Source organism: Aspergillus tubingensis, assembly GCF_013340325.1.
Source record: "Aspergillus tubingensis WU-2223L DNA, scaffold_8, whole genome shotgun sequence".
Taxonomy (NCBI): Eukaryota; Fungi; Ascomycota; class Eurotiomycetes; order Eurotiales; family Aspergillaceae; genus Aspergillus; species Aspergillus tubingensis.
This window is the reverse complement of record NW_023336282.1, coordinates 1,706,784-1,732,494: the sequence shown is the minus strand read 5'-3', so window position 1 is coordinate 1,732,494 and position 25,711 is coordinate 1,706,784. Positions and strand designations below refer to the sequence as shown.

Below are 25,711 nucleotides of genomic sequence, written 5' to 3'. Positions count from 1 at the left end.
CGGCCTTACGCTAATGGTACCGATGACGTGGGGTCGCCTTGAAACTATGCAATCGTGCCTTATACTTTGTATAATTATTTCGTCAAGTGAACCAAAACAATAAGTTTAACTAATCAATATATCTTCTTGTGTTTACTAAGAACCCAGATACTGGACAAACGGATTATATATATTAGTACCATCCCTGCGTTGTGCAGATCAAAGGTGGCAATGGCACAGCAGCAAGGCTACAATACCCCGCAGGGTCCAAAGCTGGGCGATTTATACTTTCTCCCCACAATAGAGTAGCAGAAGTTAACTATATGAAGCAGAAAATGCCAGAGAATTATAAGTATACCACCCGCACATTATTCCTTTCAACAATCAATGTTGCTCTTCTTGTGGCAGCTCAATCCCCACAGCCTTCTCCGCATAAGCACGATTTCCCTCGTTCTTCGCAGCAACAAATGACTTCACATAGCTTGGTACTTCAGGAACCTTGTTCCCCGTACTAGGAATAGGCTCGCCAAACGTCTCCCAAACAGGGACAACACCAGTCCAAACTCGATTCGTGATCTCTTCACTGCCTGTATCTTTCTTCTCATCCGAGACGCTACCATCTCGAATCTTACCACTGCCGCTCATGATTTTGACCTTAAGGATAACCGTCGAGGACATCTCAGCGCGGTCTGGTGGAACACGCGTATGCGCCCAGCGATCCGAGAGTACCGAGTTGGTGATTAGCTCCATGGCGTAGAGCTTCTCGGCTTCGTCAGTGACTAACTTAGCATAGCCTTGAAGGATCGCAGATCGATAGTTGTAGCTATGGGAGTTCGGTGTCAGAGACAAGATCAACCCGTCGACCTTGCTAGCAGCCACGCAGATGGGTAGTCCTTCTCCTTCGGCATCTCGAGCCAGGTTCATGATGCGGGAGCTGACATAGCCATGAAGATAACAGTCAAGAGGTTCGTCGATGCTTGCTGAAGGGTAGTCGAATGATCCCATTTGTCCGATCATAGGCAGGATTGCAGGGAAGGGCTCCGATGGTCCGGGGCTGAAGGATACATGGAGAACTTGGGTGGAGTTGATGATTTCATGAATGGCGCCCAGGTCATAAGTTGCTGTGGTACTCTTAGTAAATTCCTTCGACGCAAAGTTAGGGAGTGAAGTGAAGTATACCTCGATGCTTGTAGCGGTTGACCGTGTTCGAGGGCCGCTTGGGGTATTTTAAGGTCCTTCCCATTTTTGAATTTGACGAATCGAACAATATATACAATGAATAACTGACTACTAAATTCCGTCTAGCATAAAAGTAATGGAGCACTCGAGTGAGTAACGAATTGTGCTTAGATCTTTAATGAAGTTTGCTTCTACTATATATATTTTGTACTCCACCTTGGCATCTCATTGACGTGACTCAAAGACCAACTTGAGTCATCGAGTAATCCCATCGAAAAACAACCCAACCCTTGGGATCGTACTGTACTGGCCCAAACTCCTCCGACATCTCGTGGTTGTGGTACGCTGTACAAGACCGAGATAAGAAAGAAGGTGGGAAGGAATCGCAGTTTCCAGCCTATCCAGACAAGCGGAGTATGCGAGTCTATCGCAAACCCCTCAGCGTTGATTGGTCACTGCCGCCGACCGGGGCTGCCAGCCTGAGGCATCCAGCGAACGGGCTAAACCAAGGGACGCTCGGAGGTCTCGCAATCACCGCCGACCTTCCGAACCAAACGCGGGCCAGATAGCCAGTCTTTATTTCGACAAAGCTTGCCAACACCTTCAATGGTGCTGCTATAACGATGTCGACATGCAAAGCAGCCATTCGCCAATGGCCTCGTTACCTTCGTCGCCAGGCACCTCGAATCCCCCTCTCGCATCTTAGTCGGCCGGTGCTCCAACAGCCTGCTCTTCGCCGTACTTACGCTTCGATCTCCGCCGCGGAGCTCAAATTCGGCCAGCCGCTACACGAGACACACCCCCATATATTGGAGCCGGGAGAGCGTGCGTAACATCACTTCAGTCCCCGCGGATTCCAATGACGCATATTATATACGGTATTAACGCATCTTAAAGTGACACCCGGAATAACGGCTCTCGAGTACGCCCAGCGCCGATCTCGTCTCGCGAACAAACTACCCAAGTATGCCGTCGCGGTGCTGGCTGCTGCTGAGGTTACGTACCGGGCTTCGGGCATCTTCAATGAATATCGACAGGACTCGAATTTCTTCTACTTGACCGGTAGGTGGTACCTGGTGTCCTTGTTTACAGGCAACATATCGCTGACATAGCTCTGTATGGATAGGGTTTAACGAACCTAATGCGCTGGCTGTCATCGGTGAGCTCTAACTACGACATTCGGCTTGGGAATTGGCGCTCATAAAAAGCAGCGAACGACGGATCCGGGAACAACCACCTCTTCCACCTTTATTGCAGGGAGAAGGATGCGAAAGCCGAACTTTGGGACGGTGCCCGCTCAGGTACCCGCGCGGCGATTGATGTCTTCAATGCGGATGAAGTGAGATATTACTTTGTGACTCTTCATTGATCGCAACTGACACTGCGCTGGTAGTCCGGTGACATCGAACGCATTGGGGACCTTCTTCCTAAGATCCTTGCGGATGCGACAGAAATCTACACCGACATTCCCGCTTTCAACCCCGGAAGGTCATCTCTGCATCGGTACCTCTACGGTCCTACGGGAGCTTCCGAAAAGCTCAAGAAGATTGTCGACCACCGCAAGGTCAAGCCTTTGCGCTCCATCCTTAATGAAATGAGAGTCTTCAAGAGTGAGGACGAGGTCGTGCAATTGCGTCGTGTTGGACAGGCATCTGGAAGAGCGTTCACAGAGTCTATGAGGCAGACCTTCTCCATGGAAAAGGACCTGACTGCTTTCTTGGAGTATAACTTTAAGCGCAATGGCTGCGATAACAGTGCTTTTGTTCCAGTCGTCGCAGGTGGTTCCGTAAGTAATTATTCGGAAGGTATTGAATGCCCGTGACTAACGTGTGTAGAACGCCCTGAGCATCCACTACACGAGAAACGATGACGTTTTGAGGTATGCGCCACAAGAGCCATTGTCATTGCAGTACTCACACATTACAGGGACGGGGATATGGTTCTAGTTGACGGAGGTGGTGTACGTGTATTTTATTCGTTCACCAATTACCGAGACTAACTGAAGCACAGGAGGCAGGCACTTACATCTCCGACATCACGAGAACCTGGCCAGTGAACGGCAAATTCTCTGACCCTCAGCGCGACTTGTACAATGCCGTGCTGAATGTGCATCGCAGCTGTGTCTCGCTGTGTCGCGAAGATGCTGGACTCAGCCTGGACCGGCTGCATAGCGTTGCGGAGACCGGCCTGCGAGACCAGCTGATACAACTTGGATTCGATGTTTCCGGAGGCGTAGGTTTTCCAGTTTCTCACAAGGTCTTTTCAATACTAACCAGAAATAGGCCATGGGTATTCTCTTCCCTCACCACCTGGGCCATTATATTGGTCTGGACGTGCACGACTGCTCCGGGTATTCCCGGGGATATAATCTCAAGGCAGGCCAATGTATCACTGTGGAGCCGTATGTATCGACGCCCTTCTGTGAGGTTGAGCATGCTAACAATCAGCGCAGTGGCATCTACGTTCCAGATGATGAGCGGTGGCCGGCACGGTTCCGGGGCATTGGCATCCGGATTGAAGACAGTGTTTGTGTTGGAGATGACAGTCCCATTGTATTGACCACGGAGGCAGTTAAAGAGGTAAGCGAGCTTTCCCAGTAGTGAAAGACGTGTTACCGTGGTTGTGGTGACGAACTATTGGGCTGACTGACGAATCTGCTATCTAGGTCGATGATATCGAGGCTCTTCGTGATTAAGATGGACGAGGGCCGAATTTGTGTAAAGCTAGATACCCTTGCATAAGATTGTAACATATATAACATAGTGAACCGAAAATTGAGGTATAGCAAACAAACTGGCCGAGTTGAGCAAGAAGTAAACAGAAACAAGCCGGTTTTGGTGGTTCGTGTGGCTCGTGTAGACGTCACCAGTCAGCAGTCAGCACTTAAGCGTGGACGCGTGGGGCGTGGATAGAGGTACTACTACTACAGTATAGAGGAAGCAGAGGAGGTTGGAATAGACGTGCCAATTATTACAAAGGCACAATCAGTAAACTCAATCATTTAGAGAACAGAACTCCCTCACTTAAGAAAAGGGATATCTGTGCAGATTGTTTCTGAAGGGTAACCCCAGCAAGCCCCAGAGAGGAATGAATGAAAGGAAAAGAAAGAATGGTTCATGCTGCGCGCCGGGCGGTGGTTGTCCGGCGCACATCCCGGAGCCAAAACAAACCCGCCGGGGCTCCACCGACCTTCCCTGACACGCTTAGTCGTTTCTCTACTAGTCTAGTCGGGCTTGGTCTCTCTTCTCTTTCCATCATCACCACCACCCATTCAATCTGTGTCTCCCTTAGACCCTTCTCTGTTGTCTTCCCTCCCCCACACACTCTCGCGGGTTTTGCTGCATTGCTTCCCCTTCTCCTAGGGCATGGCTTTCTGCTTCTCTCACTAACTCCCACTGCCGCTCTTTATTTGCTCATCTATCGCGTCGACAATGGCCTTTTTCTAACCGAGTAATCACCCCCCGTCGAGACGTGTAACGCATCGCGTGCTCGCCTCCAACTGCCCCTCCTTTTTCTCTTGCTGGTGTCCAACTCACAGCAACTCACGCTCATATAGTGCCTTGTATTCTGTTACCACATGGCAGCTGTATTCGTACCACCTTCGCCTCGGTCTTCGCTTAATATGTCGACTCGCCGACCACTTGCCAACGTGCCGAATGCTACCAATTCCCCTCACAGGTCAGGCCTCGTGCCTGCCAAACGTCTACGTCCAACGAGTAACCAGATCGACATCCCTTACGGCCAGCCTCCCCCGAAGAAGCAGGTAGTGGACGGTCAGGAGGCGGACGCTCGTTCCCCATCCCGGACCAGGGCGTCCGCATACCAAAATACCGACTCCAAGTTGTTCTTGCGGCGCACGAATAATGCTCAGCCGAGTGCATTCGAAAGGAAACTGGTCGCTGTGAGAGATAAAGAACGACAGGCACAAATGAAAGGCACGAGGCACGAGAGGCCGTCCGCGGAGACTCTCGATTCCATCCGGCAGTGGCAGAGGCATTACCGCAAGGCGTTTCCTCAATTTGTTTTCTACTTTGATAGCATCCCGGAAGATGTTCGCAGCAAGAGCTCTAGACAGGTGCTTGCATTGGGAGCGGTAAGTTTGCGTCTGGCTGACATCTCCAGCGCTTCATGATCCCCTAAAGGAGCTGCGTGCGGAGGGTCAACGGTGCCCCACCGGTCCATGGTGGCGGCAGTTCCTATACGACTGCGTGACGTTACTGACTTCATCCCTCACAGCGTGAAGAAAAATTCTTCTCGCGTCTAGTGACCCACGTCGTCACGTCTCGTCCTATCCCTCCGGAGAACGGTCCCACGAATGCACCTGAATACAATGCGGAGTCGGCGGAGCAAGCGGCGGCGGACGGTTCGCTGCAGACAGTAAACCCATCCCTGCTCGAGAAGTGCGCCGATACACACCTTCATATGACCTTGAAAAACGACGCACGGCGGGAGCAGAAGGGCATGGACGTTTTACACAGAGCCCGCCAAATGGGAATGAAGATCTGGGCGATTGAGAAACTGCAGCGCATGATCACGGCGATCAATGATGGCGATGTCGGAGGACATGATGGCCACGCGACGCGAAACAGCAATGTTGCTGGTGGTCATGCTAGGGCTCGGGGTGAAAACGATCTTTCGCAAGTGCTTCAGAATGAGCTGAATGGCCCGTCGGATCGCAATCCCCTCTCGGTCCTGAAGGAGCTGGTTATGTTCAAGGGTCCTTTCATATATGTCCACGACATGGACGAAAAGACGCGCCCTGTGATGGTGCGAGAATACCCCAAAGTTGCAAGGCGGCAGGATGGTATATGGCCGCAATTCCGAAGTGCACGCCTAGGAAAGTGCCCGTTCATTGAGGATCCCCCTACACAGAAAGACATCGACCGCCAACGGGCCCGTATAAAAGAGAGGACGGAGAGACAGGAAAGGGACGAAAGAGCTGTTGCTAATGCTGCTCCTGTACAAGACATTCCAGACGCGAAACTAAATGCACCAGAAACTCATAGGAAGGGTACAAAGCCCGAGGATAAGACTCTCGAATTGGGCCAAACAGAAGAGGCGCCCCTTGAGCCCCAGCTTGAACTCCAGGATACTCAGTCCACGAAGCAACTATCGCCCAGGAAAAGCTCCGAGAGCTTCGTGCCTCCGCCTCCGCAACGGAAGGGGCCATTTTTCCATGGCCGTGAACCTGCCGCATCAGGTGTACAGCCCTCGAATATTACGTCCGCCATTCGTTCGCAAATGGTTTCATCGACTGCTGCGGCACCCGGTGCCAAGGCTGGCCTGAGCAAGGAAGTTCATGAACTCAAGAGAAAGGTGCTCGAAAAAGGAAACGGAGGGCTTGCAACGGGCACTATGCCTCCATCACACCACGCCGTAGATGGATCCGCACCGCTGAAGACGAAACCATTGGAGAACAGCCTCGGCAATATGCAACCGCCTAAAAAGCTTGTAAACGTCCCGGAAGAGGAATCAACGCAATTGGAGAACAGTGGCGCTCCTAAGCGGCGGATCGGTGATCGAAAAACCATAATAATACCGAAAAAGAAGGAGAGACGGAGAGACCCTAAGCCAGGCTACTGTGAGAACTGCAGGGACAAGTTCGACGACTTTGAAGAGGTTAGTCTGGAAGCTCTAGATTTAGAAACGACAATGCTAACCTTTGGCAGCACATTGTGACCCGAAAACACCGCCGCTTTGCGACCAACCGAGCGAACTGGGCCGAGCTCGATGCCTTACTTTATCAGCTGGAGAGGCCTGTGAAATCTGGTGCGGAAGGAGTCCCAGGGTTATAAGCAGGCCGTACGTTCGAGAATGAAAGGAAAGGATATGAAAATCGTTGCGGCTCGTCTATTTCCCTGGACTGAACTGGCTGCAGCGTTGCCTGCGGAGATGATCTGCTAGCCGCTCAGCCGTGTTAATATGTGAAGATATTCAGCTCGTCTTTTCATAACACTGGCATATACACCCGTCATCCAATCATTGTCCAAGCCTACGTACAACTGTCGACAGACGATGCGATTAATACTGCATCTCTATTGCTTCATCCTCCCCTTTCCTTATTTGCTATCACCACTTCCATTTACAACTCGGTCCCCCCTGTAATTGGTGCACAACCGGCGTCCTTGGATTCTGCATGCCATATCTCTGCATACTGTTGACTGATGAATGAAAAGCATCTAACGGCCTCGCCAGCGACGAATTTTTGAGAAGATTTTGAAAACCCCACATCAGTACAGAAAAAAGAAAAAGAAAGAAACAGAATCAGATTGGAAATGAGAAACGGGAACTGGAAAAAACAAAAACAAAAAACAAAACGAACCAATGAACGAAAGCAGGTGACATATGGGACTCATCAACAGCCAGGACATACATACATTCATGCATGCATCCATACACACACACCGCGCGCATTGGGAAGACAAGCTTATACTTCAATGGTGTCGAGGATTGCATACATTTTTCTTCTCTCCCTTACTTTCTTTTCTCTCTTTTTCCTATATAGTATTTCTTTTTTGCATTTTGCTCCTTGTTCCTACTATACCTTCATGGGCAGACGGATGGATGGATGGATGTACTCGAATAAACCGAGGGGTGGTTGGTTGCATACAAAAGACATGGCGGTACATGTCTGGACTGGTGTTGATGTTGAGAATTTTTATGTTTGCTGGCTGCTTACGAGCTTGGTGGTTATTTTCTTTTCTTCTCTACCTTTTTGTTTCTTTCTGATGTCGTGTGTCACTATACTACTACTAGCCTTGTAGCTATTACTGTAGCTACAACACAGGCTGTAGGCATAGAAATGGAACCTCCTACTACTACACACACCCACACATCATCCAATTTAATTCTATTCTATCAGCAAGAAAAAAAAATCCACCTAAAATCTCCCAGTTCTTCAATCTACACAGTAACTTGTATCACTACTAAATCACACCAACCTCGGCCCACTCCCCAAGTCCTCGGTCCGGGAAAACAGAAAAGAATGGAAGAAACCTAGCAGTGGAATCACCTGCATGTAAGTATCCGCCCTAAGACGGGCATAAGTCATCCCTATCGGGTAAAGCGTGAAATAATGCCGACGAAATGTTGGGGGATTGGCACTAAATTATTAACTAAGCTAAGGTTTTTTGGAACTTTGATGGTTTTCTGGGTGGATGATCCGGACTACGCGGCATCATCTATACCAGCATGGGTTATATAAGGAAGACGGGTCGTGGGGGTGGCGGGTAGGTAGGAAGGAAACTTTTATTGTGATGTTATTGTACTGAACTCCTCTTGTGAACCTTTTTGTTGTTATTCTTCTGGTGTCAACCATTGTGCCTGTGTCAGGGTTTATGTGGGGTATTGAATAAGTTTCTTTTTTGATAACGATCCAGAACCTGAAGGAACTTCTTTTCCCCTTCCCTTTTATTTTTTTTAGTTTGCTGCCCACGGGTAGTGACGACATTAGCCCTTTTTTTCTTTGGCCCGTCGCTCCGTTTTCCGACTCGGTCTTTCCACGCCCATCGGTGCTTGTGCGTACCTGCGTGTTTGCTGCTTTCGGCTTCTTGCGGTTTGCCTCCAGCTTTCCCTAGATTTGCCTCTTCAGGGGCGACTAGTGTTGTCGCTCTTCCTACTTCTTTTTTGAAGACGAATTTTGCTTCGTTTCATATCTATACTTCGCTTTTTGCTATCATCATGGCTTCGAGAATCTCGACGCAATTGCTAGTGCCTTTGGCGAGGTCGTCCGTTCGTTGTCGGGCTGCATCCGCTCCCGTCTTCTCGGTTCTCGCCGGCCGACATGCCATCGCCACTCCTGCTCCAACGGAGCTTCAGAAACGGTATAGCTCTCATTCTCCGCTGGGGGCCACCTCGGCCAGTTCCCGGAAGAAGGTGACCATGCAGACGTTACGGAACCTCTACAAGAAGGGTGAACCAATTACGGTGCTTACGGCGCATGACTTCCCCAGTGGTCATGTCGCGGAGATGGCGGGCATGGACGTGGTCCTGGTCGGTGACAGCTTGGCTATGGTCGCCCTCGGCATGGAGGATACAAGTGAGATCCTCATGGACGAGATGTTGTTGCACTGTCGGAGTGTCGCACGTGCTGTCAAGAGTGCATTCACGGTTCGTATCCATACCATTCTGCTTGAGAGAAGGTTCATACTAACGTGCGGTTTCGGTGCAGATCGCCGATCTCCCCATGGGATCTTATGAAGTTTCCCCCGAGCAGGCTGTTCAGTCTGCCATCCGCATCGTGAAGGAGGGTCGCGTCCAGGCTATAAAGCTCGAGGGTGGTGCTGAGATGGCTCCGTCCATCAAACGTATCACGCAAGCTGGTATCCCTGTGTGCGGTCACATCGGGCTTACGCCTCAACGTCAACATGCTCTTGGAGGATTCCGGGTTCAGGGCAAAACGACGGCCAGCGCAGTGAGGCTTCTGAAGGATGCTCTAGCTGTCCAAGAGGCTGGCGCATTCATGATGGTTCTGGAGGCGGTGCCCGCTGAGATTGCCGCCCTCATCACGAAGAAGTTGCGTGTCCCCACGATTGGCATCGGTGCTGGAAACGGATGTTCCGGACAAGTTCTGGTCCAGATCGATATGACCGGAAACTATCCCCCGGGCCGGTTCCTTCCCAAATTTGTCAAGAAGTATGGCGACGTCTGGGGAGAGGCTATTAAGGGTATCCAACAATACCGTGACGAAGTCAAGAGCCGGGCGTATCCTTCCGAAGAATACACCTACCCCATTGCGAAGGAGGAATTGGCCGAATTTGAAAAGGCCATTGAGCATTTTCACAAAGAATAAATGCTCAGGAACCCACCCTGAGTCGTAGTGTCTCATGCTGCGAGCGTTGTTTGATTCAAATTCTGAAGCTGCATATCATGCATATCATGTCCAGCAAGTCGTTTCAGTGATACCTTGGTATTTCATGTTCATGTTCATAATTCTCATACAGTGTCAAATTACCTTTGACAGTTTTGCGCACACTTGCCTTCCTAATCACATTCGTTGTTAGCTTGTTGAGATGTATCTGGTTCAGCCAAACTACCTTTAAATAGTCAAGACAGCTGTTGCAATAACACACATCAACCTTTGCTCATCATTAGCCGAAAGCGGGCGTCATAGAGTAAGCAACAATAAGTTGCTCATCAGTCTTGAAACACTGAATGTTGTAAGTAAACGAGTGGCTTAGATCCACGTATCAAGACGACCTACCCTCCATAAACCACCCACACCTTCGTCTAAGCCAGGAGCAAACACACTGTTGACATAACAGAAAACCGAGTCGGATTCTTTACAGTCCAGCTTCTTCCTGAGAAACTTCACGACTGTTTCGAACTTTTGTGAGGCACTGATTTTGAACACACGGTTCTTCAGGATGGGAGCTGAAGGCAGTGGCTGAAAGCGAACGGTAACTGGTGCACCGTTAGTCTTCTGTCAACATATGGCTTATCCTGATAAGCCGCATGACGTTAATAGATATGGGCGCTAGCAGTGAGGGGCCAGTCTGGAGCCCGAAACAAGCTCATTATTGTAATCGAGGGAACATTTGAAACATTTTGAGGCAATAAAGATGTGGTAGTGCGGGTAGCAGGTTCACTTGCCTTTCCCCGTATCGACAGCCTCAGCGTCCGCCAATGCTTGATGGGCATCGCGGGGTAAGCTGGTTAGCACCACCGAGGCGGACATGGTCATTGGCAAATCGGCACCGTGTTTGTCATCTGGTATAGGTGCATTTTGGGTATTCGAGGAAGAATCAGAAGATTGTTTACGATTGGCTGGTCTGTGAGCGAGTTTGGCCTGGTCGGGTTTGGGTGAGTTTTGGGCCGAGGGGCCCTGGGGAGATGGGGAATCCATGTTTGGCGATAGGGGTTAACGCTGGGTAGCGCAAGTTGTGCTCGAGGTTAGATGAGTTAATAAAGCAGCAGACAGTATAGTATGAGTAGAAACAGCGAGAGATGATAAGGAATGTGAAGAAAGAAAGTGCAGAAGATGTTGGTGTTGATGGTAAGGTTGATGCGAGTTGTTGATGTTCCATTCCCTGGGCTAGGCGCCGATGGACACCTGAGGCAGGGGAGTGGTCCAATCAAAGTGGCAGGCACCATCATCCTTCCATCAACGCTTTCTCTACCATGGTCAGTTCGAATATGAAGAACAAAGCGATCTTCAGGGCTGCCAAGATCCAGATACCACCGGTACATTCTAAGCAGGGGTGGACTGTCAGCCAATCCAGATACTTCATCGCTTAAGAGGTATGCTCCCATTCAACCAAGCAACACCTATACTATCTTTACTATCTGTTTAGCACTACAATAGCTCAATATCAGTACCCCGAAATGCGAGTTTAAGACTTTTTCGGGCAGAGTTACATCTGTCAAGCGCCAACCGAGAAAGACCCACTGCGAATTTCGACTTTAGTGCCATGAGGTAGCGATGATGCATGCATATCATCGGGCCCTTGTCACTATTTGGAACACTCGCGTTATCTTGACTCTTGGTCAATCTGCACCGAACAAGGCTTATCCGACTTTCATACGAATACAGTAGATGCAGAAATGGGTGTAAATCTGGAGAAACGAAGCAATACTGTTCCTGAATCAGATAACTAGCAGGTTCACTATTGAGATCAGGATTGTTCCCCGGCGTTCCGCTAGGGGACCCATTAGCGACGATCATCCATTCCCGGCTGGCTAGATTGAATTTTGGGCATCGGGTAGCCCTGTCAATGCGTAGACAAGAGGACTATTGGTAGTCGGAGAGTGCCTTGACTGTTCATACGAGCAGAGAGATGAATGTCGGGATCTCTAGTAACATGACAACAGAATATTTCACGTACAGAAACTATAAATACATCGCGAACGTGACTCCGGGGCCAGCTGACTGGAACATTGATTGATACGCGCCGAATGACTGGGTGGAAGCGCTGCCAGTGACCACTTGTTACCGGTCATTACCAGCGCCCGTCACCTCATCCCCCCCGTCCCCGCTATCAGTCATACTACGTACTACCACCACCACAACCCATTCTTAAGTTCCCTCTCTTCCCTTTCTCTTCCAATTCTCCCGCCTCAACAACTCGCCCACTTCCTTCTGATCAAGCGACTCCGTCTCTCGTCCCAGCCTTGCTCACTTCTTCTCTCTTTCCCCCGTCTTATTATACCCTCCTTACTGCGATCCCTCTCGCCCGCACTTTTACCGCTTCCTTTGATCTGCCCTATCTCTACCCAGAGTCGCCCCGCTCATTGCTTCCCCGCTTCGACCTTGGGGATAGTTTCGATTCCACCCACTTGCGCAATTCGCCTTTGAATCCAGATATCTCGGTGTCGACGGACTCGAGGACTACTTATACCTTCATACCTGCTTTATCTGCAAATCATTCAAAATGAGTAGCCCTAAGCGGAGAATTGAGACAGATGTGAGTACCCCTCGGTACCCCTCATGCCCTTGCGGCGAAAGTGGTGGCAGAAGGAGACTAACGCTTGAGATTCTTCCACTTATAGGTCATGAAGTATGCACTCGCACCGCTATTGCGCTCATATCTTATCGATGACTGACTGACGTTCTGGCAGGATGTACGCACCCTTCCCCGTATCCGGCACCTACCATATTCCCTTCGACTGGGGTTGGAATGAGAACGCGATTACGGATATGGGACAAATCAACAGATATCAGGGGGGCTTGTGCTGATGTTTCGCATAGGTTGATGAGTGATTATGAGGTGACTCTGGTCAATGATAACAGTGAGTGCCCACGGCCTTTTGCCACCGACTTTTGGATACTGACTCTGAATTGTAGTGTATGCAGACCCGGCTTGCCCTGCCATCGTTGAATGCACGAGTGATATTGACTGTTCTCCTTGTTAGGCAAGAGTTCTACGTGCGTTTCAAGGGACCGGAAGAGAGTAAGATCCATACAAGGTCTAACTATTGCAAACCGGACACCTGCTGACATAGCCAGCACCCTTCGCCGGTGGCCACTGGAAGATCCACGTCGAACTACCCGATCAATACCCATACAAGAGCCCGAGTATCGGGTTTGTGAACCGGATTTTCCACCCGAACATCGATGAGCTGTAAGACCGTTTCGACAACTCTCATGTCCTCCGACTGACGCCAGCTGCCTAGGTCGGGTTCCGTTTGTTTGGATGTAATAAACCAAACATGGTCGCCCATGTACGATATGATCAACATCTTCGAAGTCTTCCTTCCTCAGCTCCTGCGCTACCCCAACCCTTCGGACCCTCTGAACGGTGAAGCAGCTGCTATGCTCATGCGGGAGCCGAAAAGCTACGAGGCAAAGGTCAAGGGTACGTCATCACACCACTTGCAACATGCTCTCAACCAAGCTGACCTGTAATTAGAATACGTAGCCAAGTACGCCAGCAAAGAGGCCGTCGACGAAGCCGGAGAAGACACAGAGTCGGAAGACGAACTGAGCTCGGCAGGCAGTTACGAGTCCGGCGGCGAAGAGCCGGCCGGTACAATGGACGACGTCTAGTCCTACCGCAGTTCAGTCAGTCTTAGACCATTTGCGTCTTGGTTTGGACATTTCACACCAGTATATTGCATAGGCATCGTTGTCTATTATCTGTTTTCGGTGTTATTTACTATTGCTGCTTTATCTCTTGGGTGTCAGGCGGGAAGGCGTTTCTGGCGGAGTTCTGTCGTTTCAAGGTGCAGCAATCGTCTACGACGGTCGCAAGAGAAGGTAGCTAATGGGCGATCGGATCATGTAACGTGGGGGGTGTACAAGTGTAGGAAGTCGACCGGCTGATCAGTATATCCTCGACAGCAGCGTGACTTCTGCAGTGTCTGTTGTACTTTCCACCTCTCGCAGATGTTCCAACATAAAGACTGTATATCGCTAATGGAGCATTATTGTTATATTCTCATCCTACTATGGTAGTAGCATAGAATAGAATAGCATATGGTCTTCTCTATATCGTATTGTATGCTTTCATATCATACAGCAAGCGTTTATTTTTCAGCTGTTTAGTACTAGCGTTGAGCACGATCTGCGATCTAACTCAACCCAACTAGACAACACAGGAACGAACAAAGGAGATGAATGCACAATGAAAGATCTGGAGAAAAGTAGTAAGTAAAGCCTCAGCAGCAGCCTAGGCACAGAACAAGGGTATAGAATAGAAGAAGAAAAAGCTGAGAAGAGGAATGTAATGAAAAGCGCCGATGGCAAAAGGGAGAGAAAAACAACAACATAGTTGACCCCCGTCGTCGCCGGCGACCCATCGCGATGCGCGAAGAAAAGAAAAGGGGTATTAAGGGGAGAGATGTGTAAAAAAGGAGCAGGCAAGAAAGAGGAAACGAGTAAAAAGCAGGAATGAAAAAAAAAGAGAAGGGGGTAACAAAAACATTAATCAAACACGTCAAGTCAAGTCAAGTGCGATAAGTGCTGTCACGTCCGTTCCGTCACGTTCGTCCATCTATCCATCCATCCATCCACAGCCGTGTTTCATCTAGTAGCCAGCCCCCTCGATAACACACAACACCTCATGGCACCTATCACATTTGACCTGCCGTCATCTGTCACTTTTCCCCTCATTTTAAATAGTTACAGTTAATCATGTAACCTTCAACACTCCGAATACATCCCTTTTAGCAGCACCGTCTTCATCCGTACTCGACCCCGGCCGCGACCGATTCTTGCGCGTATTTATCACCACTTCCCCCCAGTGTTTCGGGACCGTGCCGCCTGCCTTTGCAGCCGGCGAGGAGGGTTTCTTTGAGCGAGCCGGTGGCGAGTCAGTTGTTATTACTTTGACGGGTGGCGCATCGCCATCGGAGGATGAAGGAGGGGGAACGGTGCTGGGGAGGGTGGCGCGAGGTTGGAGGTGCGGTTGAGGTTGGAGGGACCAGATGTCGATGACGGAGCTGTTGCACATTATCAGTCTTGAGTTCGATATCTGCCATACTGGTGAAGAGAGGCTCACTCTGATGTTCGTTGACAGATTGCTTCGAGGGCTTCTCGTTCGCGCTTCAGGTAGCTAGGGTCTGGGTGGTTGCCTTGGGCACTTTGGTTGAGAGCGCCGTAGCCGTAGCCGGGTTGGTAGATGTCTTCATCGAGGAGGCGAGAGGATTCGGGGTGGTTGGGCTGTAGGGAAGGAGATTGGTTAGTTTTGGGGTTCTAGATGATGGATGCGAAGAGGGTTGGTGGAGTCGGGCGCAAAGGGAGGGAGGAGTGTTGGCTGCGTGCGCTTGTCTTTATTTCGGCAAAGGGATATAGTATTGGACTTACATCGTGGGGTTCCCGACGATTACGTCCTAGACATGAGGCGCAGATACCCATTTGTGCTGATCAGATCGGCGGATTAGAGGTGGAGGCGCAGGAGAGATGTTCAATGACGGTAGTGGTGGTAGTGGTGGTTGGAACGGCTTGATTATAAACGCAGATGTTGGGGTATGGTGAAGAAAGAGCAAGGCGAATGAATGACTGGAATGAGCGTCTGGATGTTGAATTGGATAGTAGAAACGCGCCGGGCGGTGGTGCTCAAGCGAAGATGATTTGCGAAGGTGGAATGCGTGGTTGGTTGGTTAGGTGATTGAGATCTTGGGTGACTTGAAGGGAGTGACGGTTTGGATAATTCGGTGGGTTGGGAGTGGCCCGTGCGAGCCGATGTCATCGGAATCGGGTGGATGTAGTATGAGTGCCTTGAATGGCATCCATTGAAGTCACTGGAGGTTCTTTATCAGCCAACTTGAACTTCTAAATAGTTACAATGGTCTCAAGTGTTGGATTTATGCTCCGTTGAATGTCACGCCAGGAGGTGCTGTGGTTACTAGAGGGTTATACTGTCACATGCCTGGTGGAACAATCATGCCGTCGTATGATCTTTGACATTCAAAGTCTACAGCTTATACTAGGTATCCTGGCTTAATCGTCATTTCTTCCATAGTTTAACCTAGACATATACCAATGGCTACTGGTCGCATGCATTCATTTGCGCCTTTAACCCGGAACTGTTTCACAATAGAACAGAAAACCCAATGGCATGATTCGCAAGCAGGTCCTACAGAACAACAAAGATACTCTTACTGGTATGATAACTCGAATCTCTCTTTTGCATATTACATATACTAAATGTTGAACACAAAAGCAATAAAGTGTCAAGTCTAATATCAATCCACTCTATACCATACTTCATACTCCATAGGGCACAGAGACACCATCAATCCTCCGAACGCGTGGCCGCACCACACCCGCCCGTGGAAATAACCACTCACCAACATCCGCCGACATTTTTCACTCCACACCATCAACCCTCAACTGTCATCACCACTCTCCTCTACCAACACCAAACCTCACACAAAATCACTGCAGACAGACATGTTCGACCTTCCCAGCGCAAAGCGGTACGCCACTACACCACCCACCCACCTACCAACCCCAATCCCAATCCCAACTTCAAGCCCACTAACCAACCCCCAACAACAGCGTCCGTCGCGAAGAACTCCTATCCCGAACATCCACCTCACCCTCACCCTCCCCACCCCCGGAATCCTCCCTCACAGACGTACACCAACGTCTCGGCGCCCTCCTAAACATCGACTCCCTCCTCGCGCCTCAATCCGACGACCCAACACCACAACCCACCACCAACGCGGACGAAGAAGAAGAAGAACAAGAATTCGAATTCCGACTGTTCAGCGCCCCCGCCAAATCCTCATCCAAAAACGAAGAGCCAGCAGCTGTTGTCGAGTCATCTAGCACAACCCAAGCCCAGAAATTACGTATTCGGGTACGTTCGCCGACGCCTGGCGCAGTGGGCGTGGAAGATGGACGCTTTGTGAATCCGTTTCGGGGATGGGGGTATTATTTCTCTGCGCCGGGGATGATGGCCGGGGAGAAGGAGAAGGTGCAGGAGGAGGAAGAGAGGTTGAGGGAGAAGAGGAGACAGTTTGAGGATGTGGCTGTTTCGGGGGTGCAGGTTGTGGGGTTTTCGGGGGTTTCGTGGGTAGGTTATTCTATTCTTTATAATTGTTCTTGGGTTGTTTTTCATGGGGGTGGGTTTTGCTGACTCGGTTTACTTTATCTAGCCTGGGTGCCATTTGCCCTGGAGGGTTGTTACGTTGAAGAGTGAGAAGAAGAGTAAAGGTGCGGCGGTGACGTGCGCGAAGGATCCCGCGGAACGGGCGCCGACGTCGTTGAAGAAGCCTGGCAAGAAGCGCCGGATTCAGTTGCGGAAGCGGGTTTCGGCTGCGGAGGAGAGGAAGAAGAAAGAGGAGGAGAAGAAGTTGTTGGAGGCGGAGAAGCGGAATCGGAAGAATCGTGAGAAGAAGATTAAGCGCAGGCAGAAGGCGAGAGAGGAGAAGGCGGCTAAGGCTGCTGCTGCTGGTGCTGCTGGTGAGGCTCCGGCTGGTCAGATGGATGTGGATGTGTCTTCGGATGAGGGTAGTGATTGAGGGAGTTGGTTATCTTATTGAGTGTATGTATGTTCTTCTAGCTCAGTTTCGGCTTATGATACCCAGGTTGATATCGAATCATTGATTTGATTAATCAGATTTTTCTAGTTTTTGCTACACAATACACTACGAGTGAACTGAGATACTTGCTTGACGCGGACAGACTGAATTATTAGACTATGCGAATACGCATGGCTATTGAAAGCAGTACAGGGTATATGAAAAAAAAAGGTGGATATCAACAAGAGAAGAACAACAACAACAACAACAACAAAATGAAATCAGCGCAGTCTATGCTGGGGTATGAGAAGATGATGCAAAGGGTAGGAAAATGATGCCACGGGCGAAGGAGTGGATGATGCACGCAGTGAGAGCTGCATCAGCTTGAAGCCTAAGGGCAATTATTTGGTTTCTTTGTCTGCGCATGGTCAGTCAGTCAGTCATTCTTCGTTACATTTGACGACGGTGGGCTATTTGACTTACCAGCTGCGTCTCCAGCAGTCTCGGCGGGCTTAGCAGCGGCATCAGATGCACCGGCAGCGGCTTCCGCATGAGCTTCCGTCTCAGGCTTTGCCTCGCCAGCCGGGGACTCCGTCACCTCAAGGGTCGGGGGAGCGGCGGAAACACCACCTTCGGTCTGAGCCTGCTCAGCGGGCTTGTCGGCGGCTGCATTATGACATGGTCAGTAAGTGGTCGCGGCGAATGTTATGAGAGTGGAGAACGTACCAGGAGTGTTCTCAGCAGGAGCAGCAGCACCTTCGGGGTTCTCCTCGGCAGTCTTCTTCTTCTTGAAGATAGCCTTGAGCTTGTTCTTGATGTTCTTGAGGAAGGCTGGGATGGGAGGTCAGTTGAGAAGTCCATACGCGCGTACGCAAGACGATCTGCGGGGTTTTACTCACCAGGCATGTTGGCTGTTGGAGGGGTAGTAAGAGTAGTAGATAAGGAGGGGAAGTTCGGTATACTCGAGAGATGATGAAAGGATCAACAACCACAACGGTGAGATGTAGCAGGAAAGTGTAGTATAGAGAACAAAGAAAAGTTCAAAACACAGAAGACAAGGACAAGAAAGAAATAAAAAAAAATAGAAGGCTTCGTATGGCCGTAGTTATGTGTCCTCCACGTGACGGGGGGCACGGTCCTGATGTTGATCGCCAGCGCCCTTAATCTGTTTCTGCTCTTCGATGCCTCCTATTCTTTTCGCTTCAGGGACCCTTTTTTCTACTAGCTACCGAGTAACATCCTGCCTCATCTCCCACCCCCCCTCTTTCATGTCCCCGCCGACCACTGCTGCTGATCCACTGGCGCCGTCATCTAAAGGTTTACCTATTAGTCATGACAACTTAGCTAGTTCTCTAGCTTGCTAACCCCTGGGTCTATCCAAACAACTACTCTATCTAGGGAGTTAATATACGAGGGATGGGCAAGTGCATCGGCACCCCGCCGCGTTAGTAACCCTCGGTTCGCGCATCTATTGCCAACGGAGCAGTTGATCCCGGCTCGACTATCCTGTTCTTGCAGTGGTGGCTGCTGCTGCTCAAGAATAGCAACTTAGCAACTCGAATTATGGAGACCATCGTACTTTCTGTCCAAGCGCCAGGGGGTGGTGCATGAAGAAGTGCGAGTCAGGAGTAGACTGTGACTGACTGGCTGTATCTTCTGCTTCCCTTCCTCCTGGAAGCGACTTTTTTTTTTCTTTTTCCCCCTCATGGCCCTTCTTTTCAGGGGCAACCCTTATCGTGAGATTGACCAAGCGCTGTCAATAAAACCCCGACAGAGAAAATGTACGAGGATCTAGTAGTCCATCACGGGCCCCACTTTTACTTTCGCGAACAATCCTTATTCTGCGCTTATTTGGGACTATTAGATGAATTAGGTTGCCGTGAGTGGAGACCTTGATATAGGGCACGGAAATTGCCCTACTTCAGGTCAATGGACTCACATCGCCGTGGTGGTTTTTTTTGTTTTGAGAGTTGGAAATTGCTGGAGCACTCTATCTTAGAAGGTCCGGTTGACTCCGTCAAATCTTTGTATATTGTTAGTTTGTTTCATCTCTGCATGCACGATGCGCCCGTTAGCCAGTGACAATCTTGGCGGCGCGCCGTTTGCCAGTCCATAGGTACTAGGCTTTTGTTCAACAGTCGGCCGACATGGTGTGTGCAGCACTCGTTAAGGCTATGGTCCTGACTTTCAGCTGTATCTAATATTCCAGGTCACGTCCATTGGTGCTTCATTCATGCTTGCAGTCGATGTCCAGTGACGAATAGGTGGTTGTCTACTCCGTACTGGGTGACATGACTTACGAGGCCAGAATTAGAATGATAGGTCGAGTGCAAAAATAGGACTTGCCTGTTTGCCTTAAGTGATTGTGAGATTCAGACCTGTTCATCGGATCAGGGGGGAGGAAAGGAACTAGACCAAGCGTCTGTTCATGTCTGTTCAAGTCTGATCCATCGTAAATACGACCGGGTCTGAAGAGCCATGGTTAGAAACCCGCGAAAGTCGAAGATAGCTCACATCAAGGTTCAGCAATAACCGTGGAAGGGCAAGTGTCCGACCGCCCCATTCTCAGTGCCCTGGGATTCGTCGAGAGCTTCAGTCTGCCGAAAGTTACGAAGGGGAGACGAGCCGTCATGGTGGATTTGGATAAGCTTGGAAGCGGCAAATGATCGGTCGCGTTATCGCCCGCTCTTTATCGGAGCGCCGCCCGAATTACCGCCGCTCCGCCAAGTTGCGTTGCACACCAACCTAAACCCAACCCACCGGTCCACCGCTGTATATCCGACCAGAATATTGGTGGTACAGGTATGCGTGTTGATCAATCCAGAACAGCGGCTTCGAATGGACCTCAAGGAGAGCCGGTGTCCGAACAGACGCCCCTCCTTGGGGATCACTCGCCGAATGAACAAGCAGTGCCTTCGGGAGACTCCGAGGTCCCCTTGGCCGATGAACCCAGCTCGAAAGAGCTCATCCTCGTCCTGGGAAGTATCTGGGTAGGAGTCTTCCTGGCTGCCTTGGGTATGACCTGTCCTACTACAGGTGCCTCTTCCGCTGGAGCTGACCGTGTTAGACACTACAATTGTCGCTACTCTCACTGCTCCCATCTCGTCTTCCTTCCAGTCCTTCACTTTACTGTCCTGGCTCGCAACCTCCTACCTGATATCTAATGCTGCCTTTCAGCCGCTGAGTGGACGTCTTACTGATATCTTCTCTCGGCGCACTGGGCTGGTCTTTTCGAATATCTTCTTTGCAGCGGGAAACTTGATCTGTGGCCTGGCAAAAACCGAGGGGACTATTGTACTGGGGCGCGTCATCGCCGGTATCGGTGGCGGCGGGTTGACTGCAATTTCGACCTTCGTCACCTCCGACTTGGTGCCCTTACGGAAACGAGGAGTTTGGCAAGGCATTGGTAACATTTGCTATGGAGCCGGAAGTGGACTGGGTGGTGTATTTGGAGGATGGATCAATGACACTTTGGGTTGGCGATGGGCCTTCTTAATCCAGGTACCTTTCGTCGTGGTGTCCGGCATCCTCGTAGCGGCCACAGTACGAGTGCCGGTCAAGGCCACTGACAACGCCAAATTGAAACGGGTTGATTTCCTCGGAGCTCTCACTCTTGTTGCCAGTCTCGTTCTGCTCCTGCTGGGGTTGAACACTGGAGGCAACCAGGTGCCGTGGACTCACCCTCTCATTCTTGTCTCGTTGCCGCTTTCCGCGGTCTTCTTTGGCCTCTTCATCTACGTCGAGGCCAACATCGCGTCCGAACCGGTCATTCCTGTCCGGTTGCTTCTGGACCGCACGGTGTTCTCAGCCTGCCTGACCAACTGGTTCAGCACGATGGCGGTCTTTGGGCTTTTGTTCTACCTGCCGTTGTTCTTCCAGGTCCAAGGCTTGTCCGCCACAAGTGCGGGTGTGAGACTGATTCCCCAAGCCATTGGCACCTCTCTCGGCTCACTGGGATCGGGCATCCTGATGCGGTCAACCGGACGATATAAGCTTTTCAGCTATGTGTCCATGTCTCTGATGGTTCTCTCCAATGTGCTGATCTGCACACTGTCACTCACGACCCCGTCGTGGCTACCCTTCATCTACTTCTTCCTGATGGGCACTGCCTATGGGAGTATGCTGACCATTACGTTGGTGGCACTTATTTCTGCTGTGGACCATGAGCACCATGCAGTCATCACATCTGCATCATACGCATTTCGCAGCACGGGAAGCACCATTGGCATCACCGTTGCCTCTGCCGTGTTCCAAAATATCCTCAAAACCGGACTATGGTCTCGGTTTGGAGATCGCGAGCATGCTGGCGAGCTGATTGGACGGATCCGCGATAGCCTCGAGGAGATCAAGAAGCTCCCTGCAGACTGGATCCCGGGGGTATTGGATTCATACATGGACTCATTGCGCGCCGTGTTTCTGACATTGCTGGGACTCAGCGTACTGGGGGCGATAGTCAGTATGGGAATGCGCGAGCACAAGCTGCACTCGAACTTGGCGCGGAGAGAAGAGTAGCGGGGAGTATAGAAGAAGAGATTGACGATTGATTGTGGGCGATATGTAAAATTGGAGACAGCGTAAGAAATAGAGAACATACTACTACTTGTACCGACCATTCCTACCGAACAGAACAGTAATAGCGACATCATCATCGGGTCAAGGCTGCAGGGTCCACCGCCCACCCGCCAATAAGCGCCGGTCTCTTCCGCAGACGAACCAGGAGTTCCTCTCCAGCGCAGCCTCTGGATCTTCCATTAGTTGAAAGACGAAACATATTCCTCTCCACTGAGGTAGCAGTGGCACGACTCTCCTCCTCCTTCCTCTTCGCTTCTTTTTTCCCTCTCCTCCAATTTTTCCCCCGTCTCTCCTTAATCTCCTCCATTCCGATCATCCCCGAAATCCCCTCAAATCGATACTTGGACGATAACCTGGGTGGCGTTGAAAGTTGCGCTGCAGACGTGGCGACGGCAGACATCTTGGACATTTGACGCCCAAGCTCCGTTGCTAACTGGATTTCATTAACAACTAATTAATTCGCCCTGCAAGTCCCGCTGTTGCTTCAAACCCGGCACACCGCTTCCTCCCTAGCCTGTCCGATCAGCCCACCCGTCACTCAACACGTACTGCTTCCAGATCCGCAGTGCGGTCCGGTTCCTGCCCTCGTCTTGCTGTGCATGGCTTGGGCTTCCTAATTACTGGTCTGGCCTGGAGGGAGAAAGAGACAGAGAGAGCTTTACATTGGGTTGCAATTGATCGACCGCTAGCCCCGGCTGGCCGACTTATATTCATACAATCGTCACCAGCTTGTATTTACTTTTTCTGTTGCAGGGCATTTCCTTCGCCGTTCTTGCGCACTGGCTGCGATTTCTTCCTTTCGACGGTACACCAAAAGACTAATCCGGGGTTTGCTGGCTGCACAATCCCTGCAGGCGACAGGTTCTGGGCGCTCTCCCTTTCCTCTCCAACGAATCGAATCGTGACGTGACTGGACTATATTACCGCGGGATCTGCGTCTTAGATCGTTCTCTTACGACATATTTCTTTTTCCGTTCTTTCCTCACTGTGATGGCTGTCGGTTTTGGCGCAAGTTTCCCCTCGACCTCGACTGGTGTCGCAACGGTGGTTTCAAAGGGTGTCTGGTCGTCGGAAATGGAGGTCACTACAGAAATGGGAGGAAAGTTGACGGAAAATACCACTACGACCCCCATGCAAATAGATAATCAAATACAAGAAGCCCCGGGCTCTTCTCCTCCTCGTCGGAAACGCTTACTCCTCTCCACCGAGAGTGCTTTTGTCGACAACATACTTCCTTCGCTGGTTCAGAATCCCGAAATTGAAATACGGTTGATCACAGACGAACCCTCCGCCCTTCTGTCGGGCGCAAGCAAGGTTCCTCATTATATGGACACGGTGGATAGTCAAACATTCGAAAAGAAGACTGGGGCTCGGAAATGGCTCAAGGCCAAGGCGGCGGAATTGTGCGAGTGGGCTGACATGCTGCTGGTTGCGCCGATAGATGCTGGAGCGTTGGGGTCGATGCTATATGGGCTGACCAACACGTTGACGTTGGCGCTCCTGCGGGGTTGGATCTCGTCGAAGCCGGTGGTGCTGATCCCTGGAATGACGGTTTCAGAATGGCACCATCCACTGAGTAAAAGGCAACTTCGTGAGGTGGCAGAGTTCTGGCCATGGATCAGTGTGGTGTCACCGGTGCTGTGGGAATCGGTCAGTCCGGAGGAGCTGGTTCAGTTACCATGGGAAGGCTTAAAAGAACTACATGAAGTTCTCGAACGAACTTTGGGTCTATCGTTCTCTCAGGTCTCCACTAAGCCTGGCCAGCTTACAGATTCTACATACCCGACCGGCATTTCGGAGCAGATGCCTGGTGATGCGGCGTCCACGATATCGCGACACCTCCTGCATCGAAGCAATAAAACGGAAAGTGGCCCGCGCTCACTACCCATGGAGCTATGGCTCAATATCTTCGAAGACCAATTACACGACTGGGAAATCGCAAAGGCAGTTGGCATCCCAACCAATCTGCCCGTGCCGAAGGAATGGCAAAATCACCTGCTAAAGATGTCGACCCCAGCTTCCTTGGAATACACCATTCTCAGAGGATCCTTCGCCGCAATCAAAAAGCGTATTGATAGCCTGCCGCGATGGAAGCCCCTCTCCGACCTTGTATGCCACCTCATCTTCAAGTTCTCTCGAACCGATATCCTCTCCTACCTCACCGAAAACCATCTCGATTTACTCTGGACCACCTCCCGACTCACCAACCTGCCATACCGCGCATCCGCCATCTACGGAAACCCCAACATCCTTACCTGGTGGCGCGATGCCCCCGCCCTCCCCAACAAAGAATACATCGCCGACGCAATGGACGGAGCCTCCCGCGCCGGCTTTGTCAACGTCCTAGAATGGTGGCGAACCTCCGGCCTCGAACTTCGGTATACCGAGCGCGCCCTTGAAGCCGCCAGTGCCGAAGGCCGAGTAGCCGTCCTCGCCTGGTGGAAAGCCGCCTCGGCCAACGCACCCCCTTCCAACCCCATCCCCCTCAAAGTCGGCAAATCCGTCCTCCTTGCTGCCCAATCCGGCCGCACCGCTTCCCTAGCCTGGTGGGACGCCTCTGGCATTCCCTACACCCATGGTGAATCCGTTGCCCGCATCGCCAGCACACACGGCCACGTCCACGTCCTCGACTTCTGGTACCGTCTGAAAGGCGCTAAGATGATTTTCGACAGCCAAGTTCTCGTCGGGCCCACCAAGAATGGTCACGACAACGTCCTAGAATGGTGGCGTCGCAGCGGACTCCGCGTCGAGTTCAAAACCTGCGACATTGAAGAAGCTCTCGAGGACGCGGACCCGGTCTCGGGTGCTGAAGAGCGTGTCCGCAAATGGTGGGCCCGGAACGGGCTTAACCTGGGTGTTGGAACGAGTGAGTGGATGAAGACGAAAGTGTTGTGATTGATAAGGTTTAATTGCTCTTATTACTTGTTAAGATACCTCTTTCTTTGTTTCCCTTTCCGCCTTATTCCTTCTTGTCTATTCACACCAACATGATCGAAAGTTACTTCTAATACCCCGTTATTATCTTCGTTTCTTCTCCGCTGGCGTCTTTTCTACCATTCCATCGTCCTTCTGTTCATACTTATTTTTCTTCTATTACTTTGCATGGAGGGCCTGGGCTGGTATATATTATCGCATTGCATGCATGCTATCGTGCATGGGGAAGAATATGAACTCGGTATTTAGCGTTGCTTTTATTGTTGTACCTTTTTGTAGGTTAGGGTAAAAGGCAAACTTTTTATCACATTCATCCTTCATTTGAAAACTCTTGGAATTAAACTTGAGTTCATTACATACCTCGGAATAATGTGACCAAGTGTCTGTATTGAGGTATACTACCTAAGTATTAGTACTTTGTATGTGAGAAGTATAGTATCATTGATTTGTAATATATGTATATATACTACCCAGAGGGAACCGAACGTATAATACTCAATCGAAGTTGATAACATAGAATCATAGTACGATGAAATGAACCAGTCAAAATATCCATGACGGGTATTAATCTATGTATAACCTTTAATAGTAACCATACAAGACTGTAAATAAATCGTAGCAACAATAAACTAGTAACTAT

General features: G+C 50.5%; 11 protein-coding genes across 11 annotated transcripts; 7 read left to right on the top strand and 4 right to left on the bottom strand.

Annotated features, from left to right (window-relative positions):
* Positions 1-363: 363 nt before the first annotated feature.
* On the bottom strand, positions 364-1,222 carry AtWU_06937 (pyridoxamine 5'-phosphate oxidase family protein; the record flags this gene model as incomplete). Its single annotated transcript, XM_035502046.1, has 2 exons — positions 364-1,100; positions 1,159-1,222. The coding sequence occupies 2 exons, from the start codon at positions 1,220-1,222 to the stop codon at positions 364-366; spliced, it is 801 nt and encodes a 266-aa protein (XP_035357939.1).
* A 559-nt stretch (positions 1,223-1,781) lies between these two features.
* On the top strand, positions 1,782-3,853 carry AtWU_06936 (aminopeptidase P family protein; the record flags this gene model as incomplete). Its single annotated transcript, XM_035502045.1, has 11 exons — positions 1,782-1,983; positions 2,056-2,220; positions 2,285-2,317; positions 2,370-2,497; positions 2,552-2,944; positions 2,994-3,037; positions 3,085-3,118; positions 3,169-3,390; positions 3,441-3,559; positions 3,611-3,737; positions 3,824-3,853. 11 exons carry the CDS (start codon positions 1,782-1,784, stop codon positions 3,851-3,853), a joined length of 1,497 nt encoding a protein of 498 aa, XP_035357938.1.
* Positions 3,854-4,780: 927 nt separating this feature from the next.
* Positions 4,781-6,953, top strand: AtWU_06935 (protein serine/threonine kinase activating protein nimO; the record flags this gene model as incomplete). The annotated part of the gene is made up of 3 exons (XM_035502044.1): positions 4,781-5,251; positions 5,395-6,777; positions 6,828-6,953. 3 exons carry the CDS (start codon positions 4,781-4,783, stop codon positions 6,951-6,953), a joined length of 1,980 nt encoding a protein of 659 aa, XP_035357937.1.
* Positions 6,954-8,838: 1,885 nt separating this feature from the next.
* AtWU_06934 (3-methyl-2-oxobutanoate hydroxymethyltransferase ECM31) lies at positions 8,839-9,949 on the top strand (the record flags this gene model as incomplete). The annotated part of the gene is made up of 2 exons (XM_035502043.1): positions 8,839-9,267; positions 9,329-9,949. 2 exons carry the CDS (start codon positions 8,839-8,841, stop codon positions 9,947-9,949), a joined length of 1,050 nt encoding a protein of 349 aa, XP_035357936.1.
* Positions 9,950-10,247: 298 nt separating this feature from the next.
* AtWU_06933 (ubiquitin-like protein ATG12) lies at positions 10,248-11,002 on the bottom strand (the record flags this gene model as incomplete). The annotated part of the gene is made up of 3 exons (XM_035502042.1): positions 10,248-10,307; positions 10,361-10,560; positions 10,750-11,002. 3 exons carry the CDS (start codon positions 11,000-11,002, stop codon positions 10,248-10,250), a joined length of 513 nt encoding a protein of 170 aa, XP_035357935.1.
* A 1,874-nt stretch (positions 11,003-12,876) lies between these two features.
* On the top strand, positions 12,877-13,642 carry AtWU_06932 (E2 ubiquitin-conjugating protein UBC8; the record flags this gene model as incomplete). Its single annotated transcript, XM_035502041.1, has 5 exons — positions 12,877-12,885; positions 12,941-13,046; positions 13,103-13,217; positions 13,270-13,451; positions 13,506-13,642. The coding sequence occupies 5 exons, from the start codon at positions 12,877-12,879 to the stop codon at positions 13,640-13,642; spliced, it is 549 nt and encodes a 182-aa protein (XP_035357934.1).
* A 1,084-nt stretch (positions 13,643-14,726) lies between these two features.
* AtWU_06931 (LAMTOR1/MEH1 family protein) lies at positions 14,727-15,451 on the bottom strand (the record flags this gene model as incomplete). Its single annotated transcript, XM_035502040.1, has 3 exons — positions 14,727-15,036; positions 15,096-15,256; positions 15,401-15,451. The coding sequence occupies 3 exons, from the start codon at positions 15,449-15,451 to the stop codon at positions 14,727-14,729; spliced, it is 522 nt and encodes a 173-aa protein (XP_035357933.1).
* A 1,038-nt stretch (positions 15,452-16,489) lies between these two features.
* AtWU_06930 (DUF2011 domain-containing protein) lies at positions 16,490-17,565 on the top strand (the record flags this gene model as incomplete). Its single annotated transcript, XM_035502039.1, has 3 exons — positions 16,490-16,515; positions 16,598-17,117; positions 17,200-17,565. The coding sequence occupies 3 exons, from the start codon at positions 16,490-16,492 to the stop codon at positions 17,563-17,565; spliced, it is 912 nt and encodes a 303-aa protein (XP_035357932.1).
* Positions 17,566-17,966: 401 nt separating this feature from the next.
* AtWU_06929 (uncharacterized protein) lies at positions 17,967-18,471 on the bottom strand (the record flags this gene model as incomplete). The annotated part of the gene is made up of 4 exons (XM_035502038.1): positions 17,967-17,983; positions 18,049-18,231; positions 18,292-18,396; positions 18,465-18,471. 4 exons carry the CDS (start codon positions 18,469-18,471, stop codon positions 17,967-17,969), a joined length of 312 nt encoding a protein of 103 aa, XP_035357931.1.
* Positions 18,472-20,369: 1,898 nt separating this feature from the next.
* Positions 20,370-22,077, top strand: AtWU_06928 (MDR family MFS transporter; the record flags this gene model as incomplete). Its single annotated transcript, XM_035502037.1, has 2 exons — positions 20,370-20,580; positions 20,633-22,077. The coding sequence occupies 2 exons, from the start codon at positions 20,370-20,372 to the stop codon at positions 22,075-22,077; spliced, it is 1,656 nt and encodes a 551-aa protein (XP_035357930.1).
* Positions 22,078-23,127: 1,050 nt separating this feature from the next.
* AtWU_06927 (uncharacterized protein) lies at positions 23,128-25,032 on the top strand (the record flags this gene model as incomplete). Its single annotated transcript, XM_035502036.1, has 1 exon — positions 23,128-25,032. One exon carries the CDS (start codon positions 23,128-23,130, stop codon positions 25,030-25,032), a length of 1,905 nt encoding a protein of 634 aa, XP_035357929.1.
* Between the last annotated feature and the right edge of the window lie 679 nt (positions 25,033-25,711).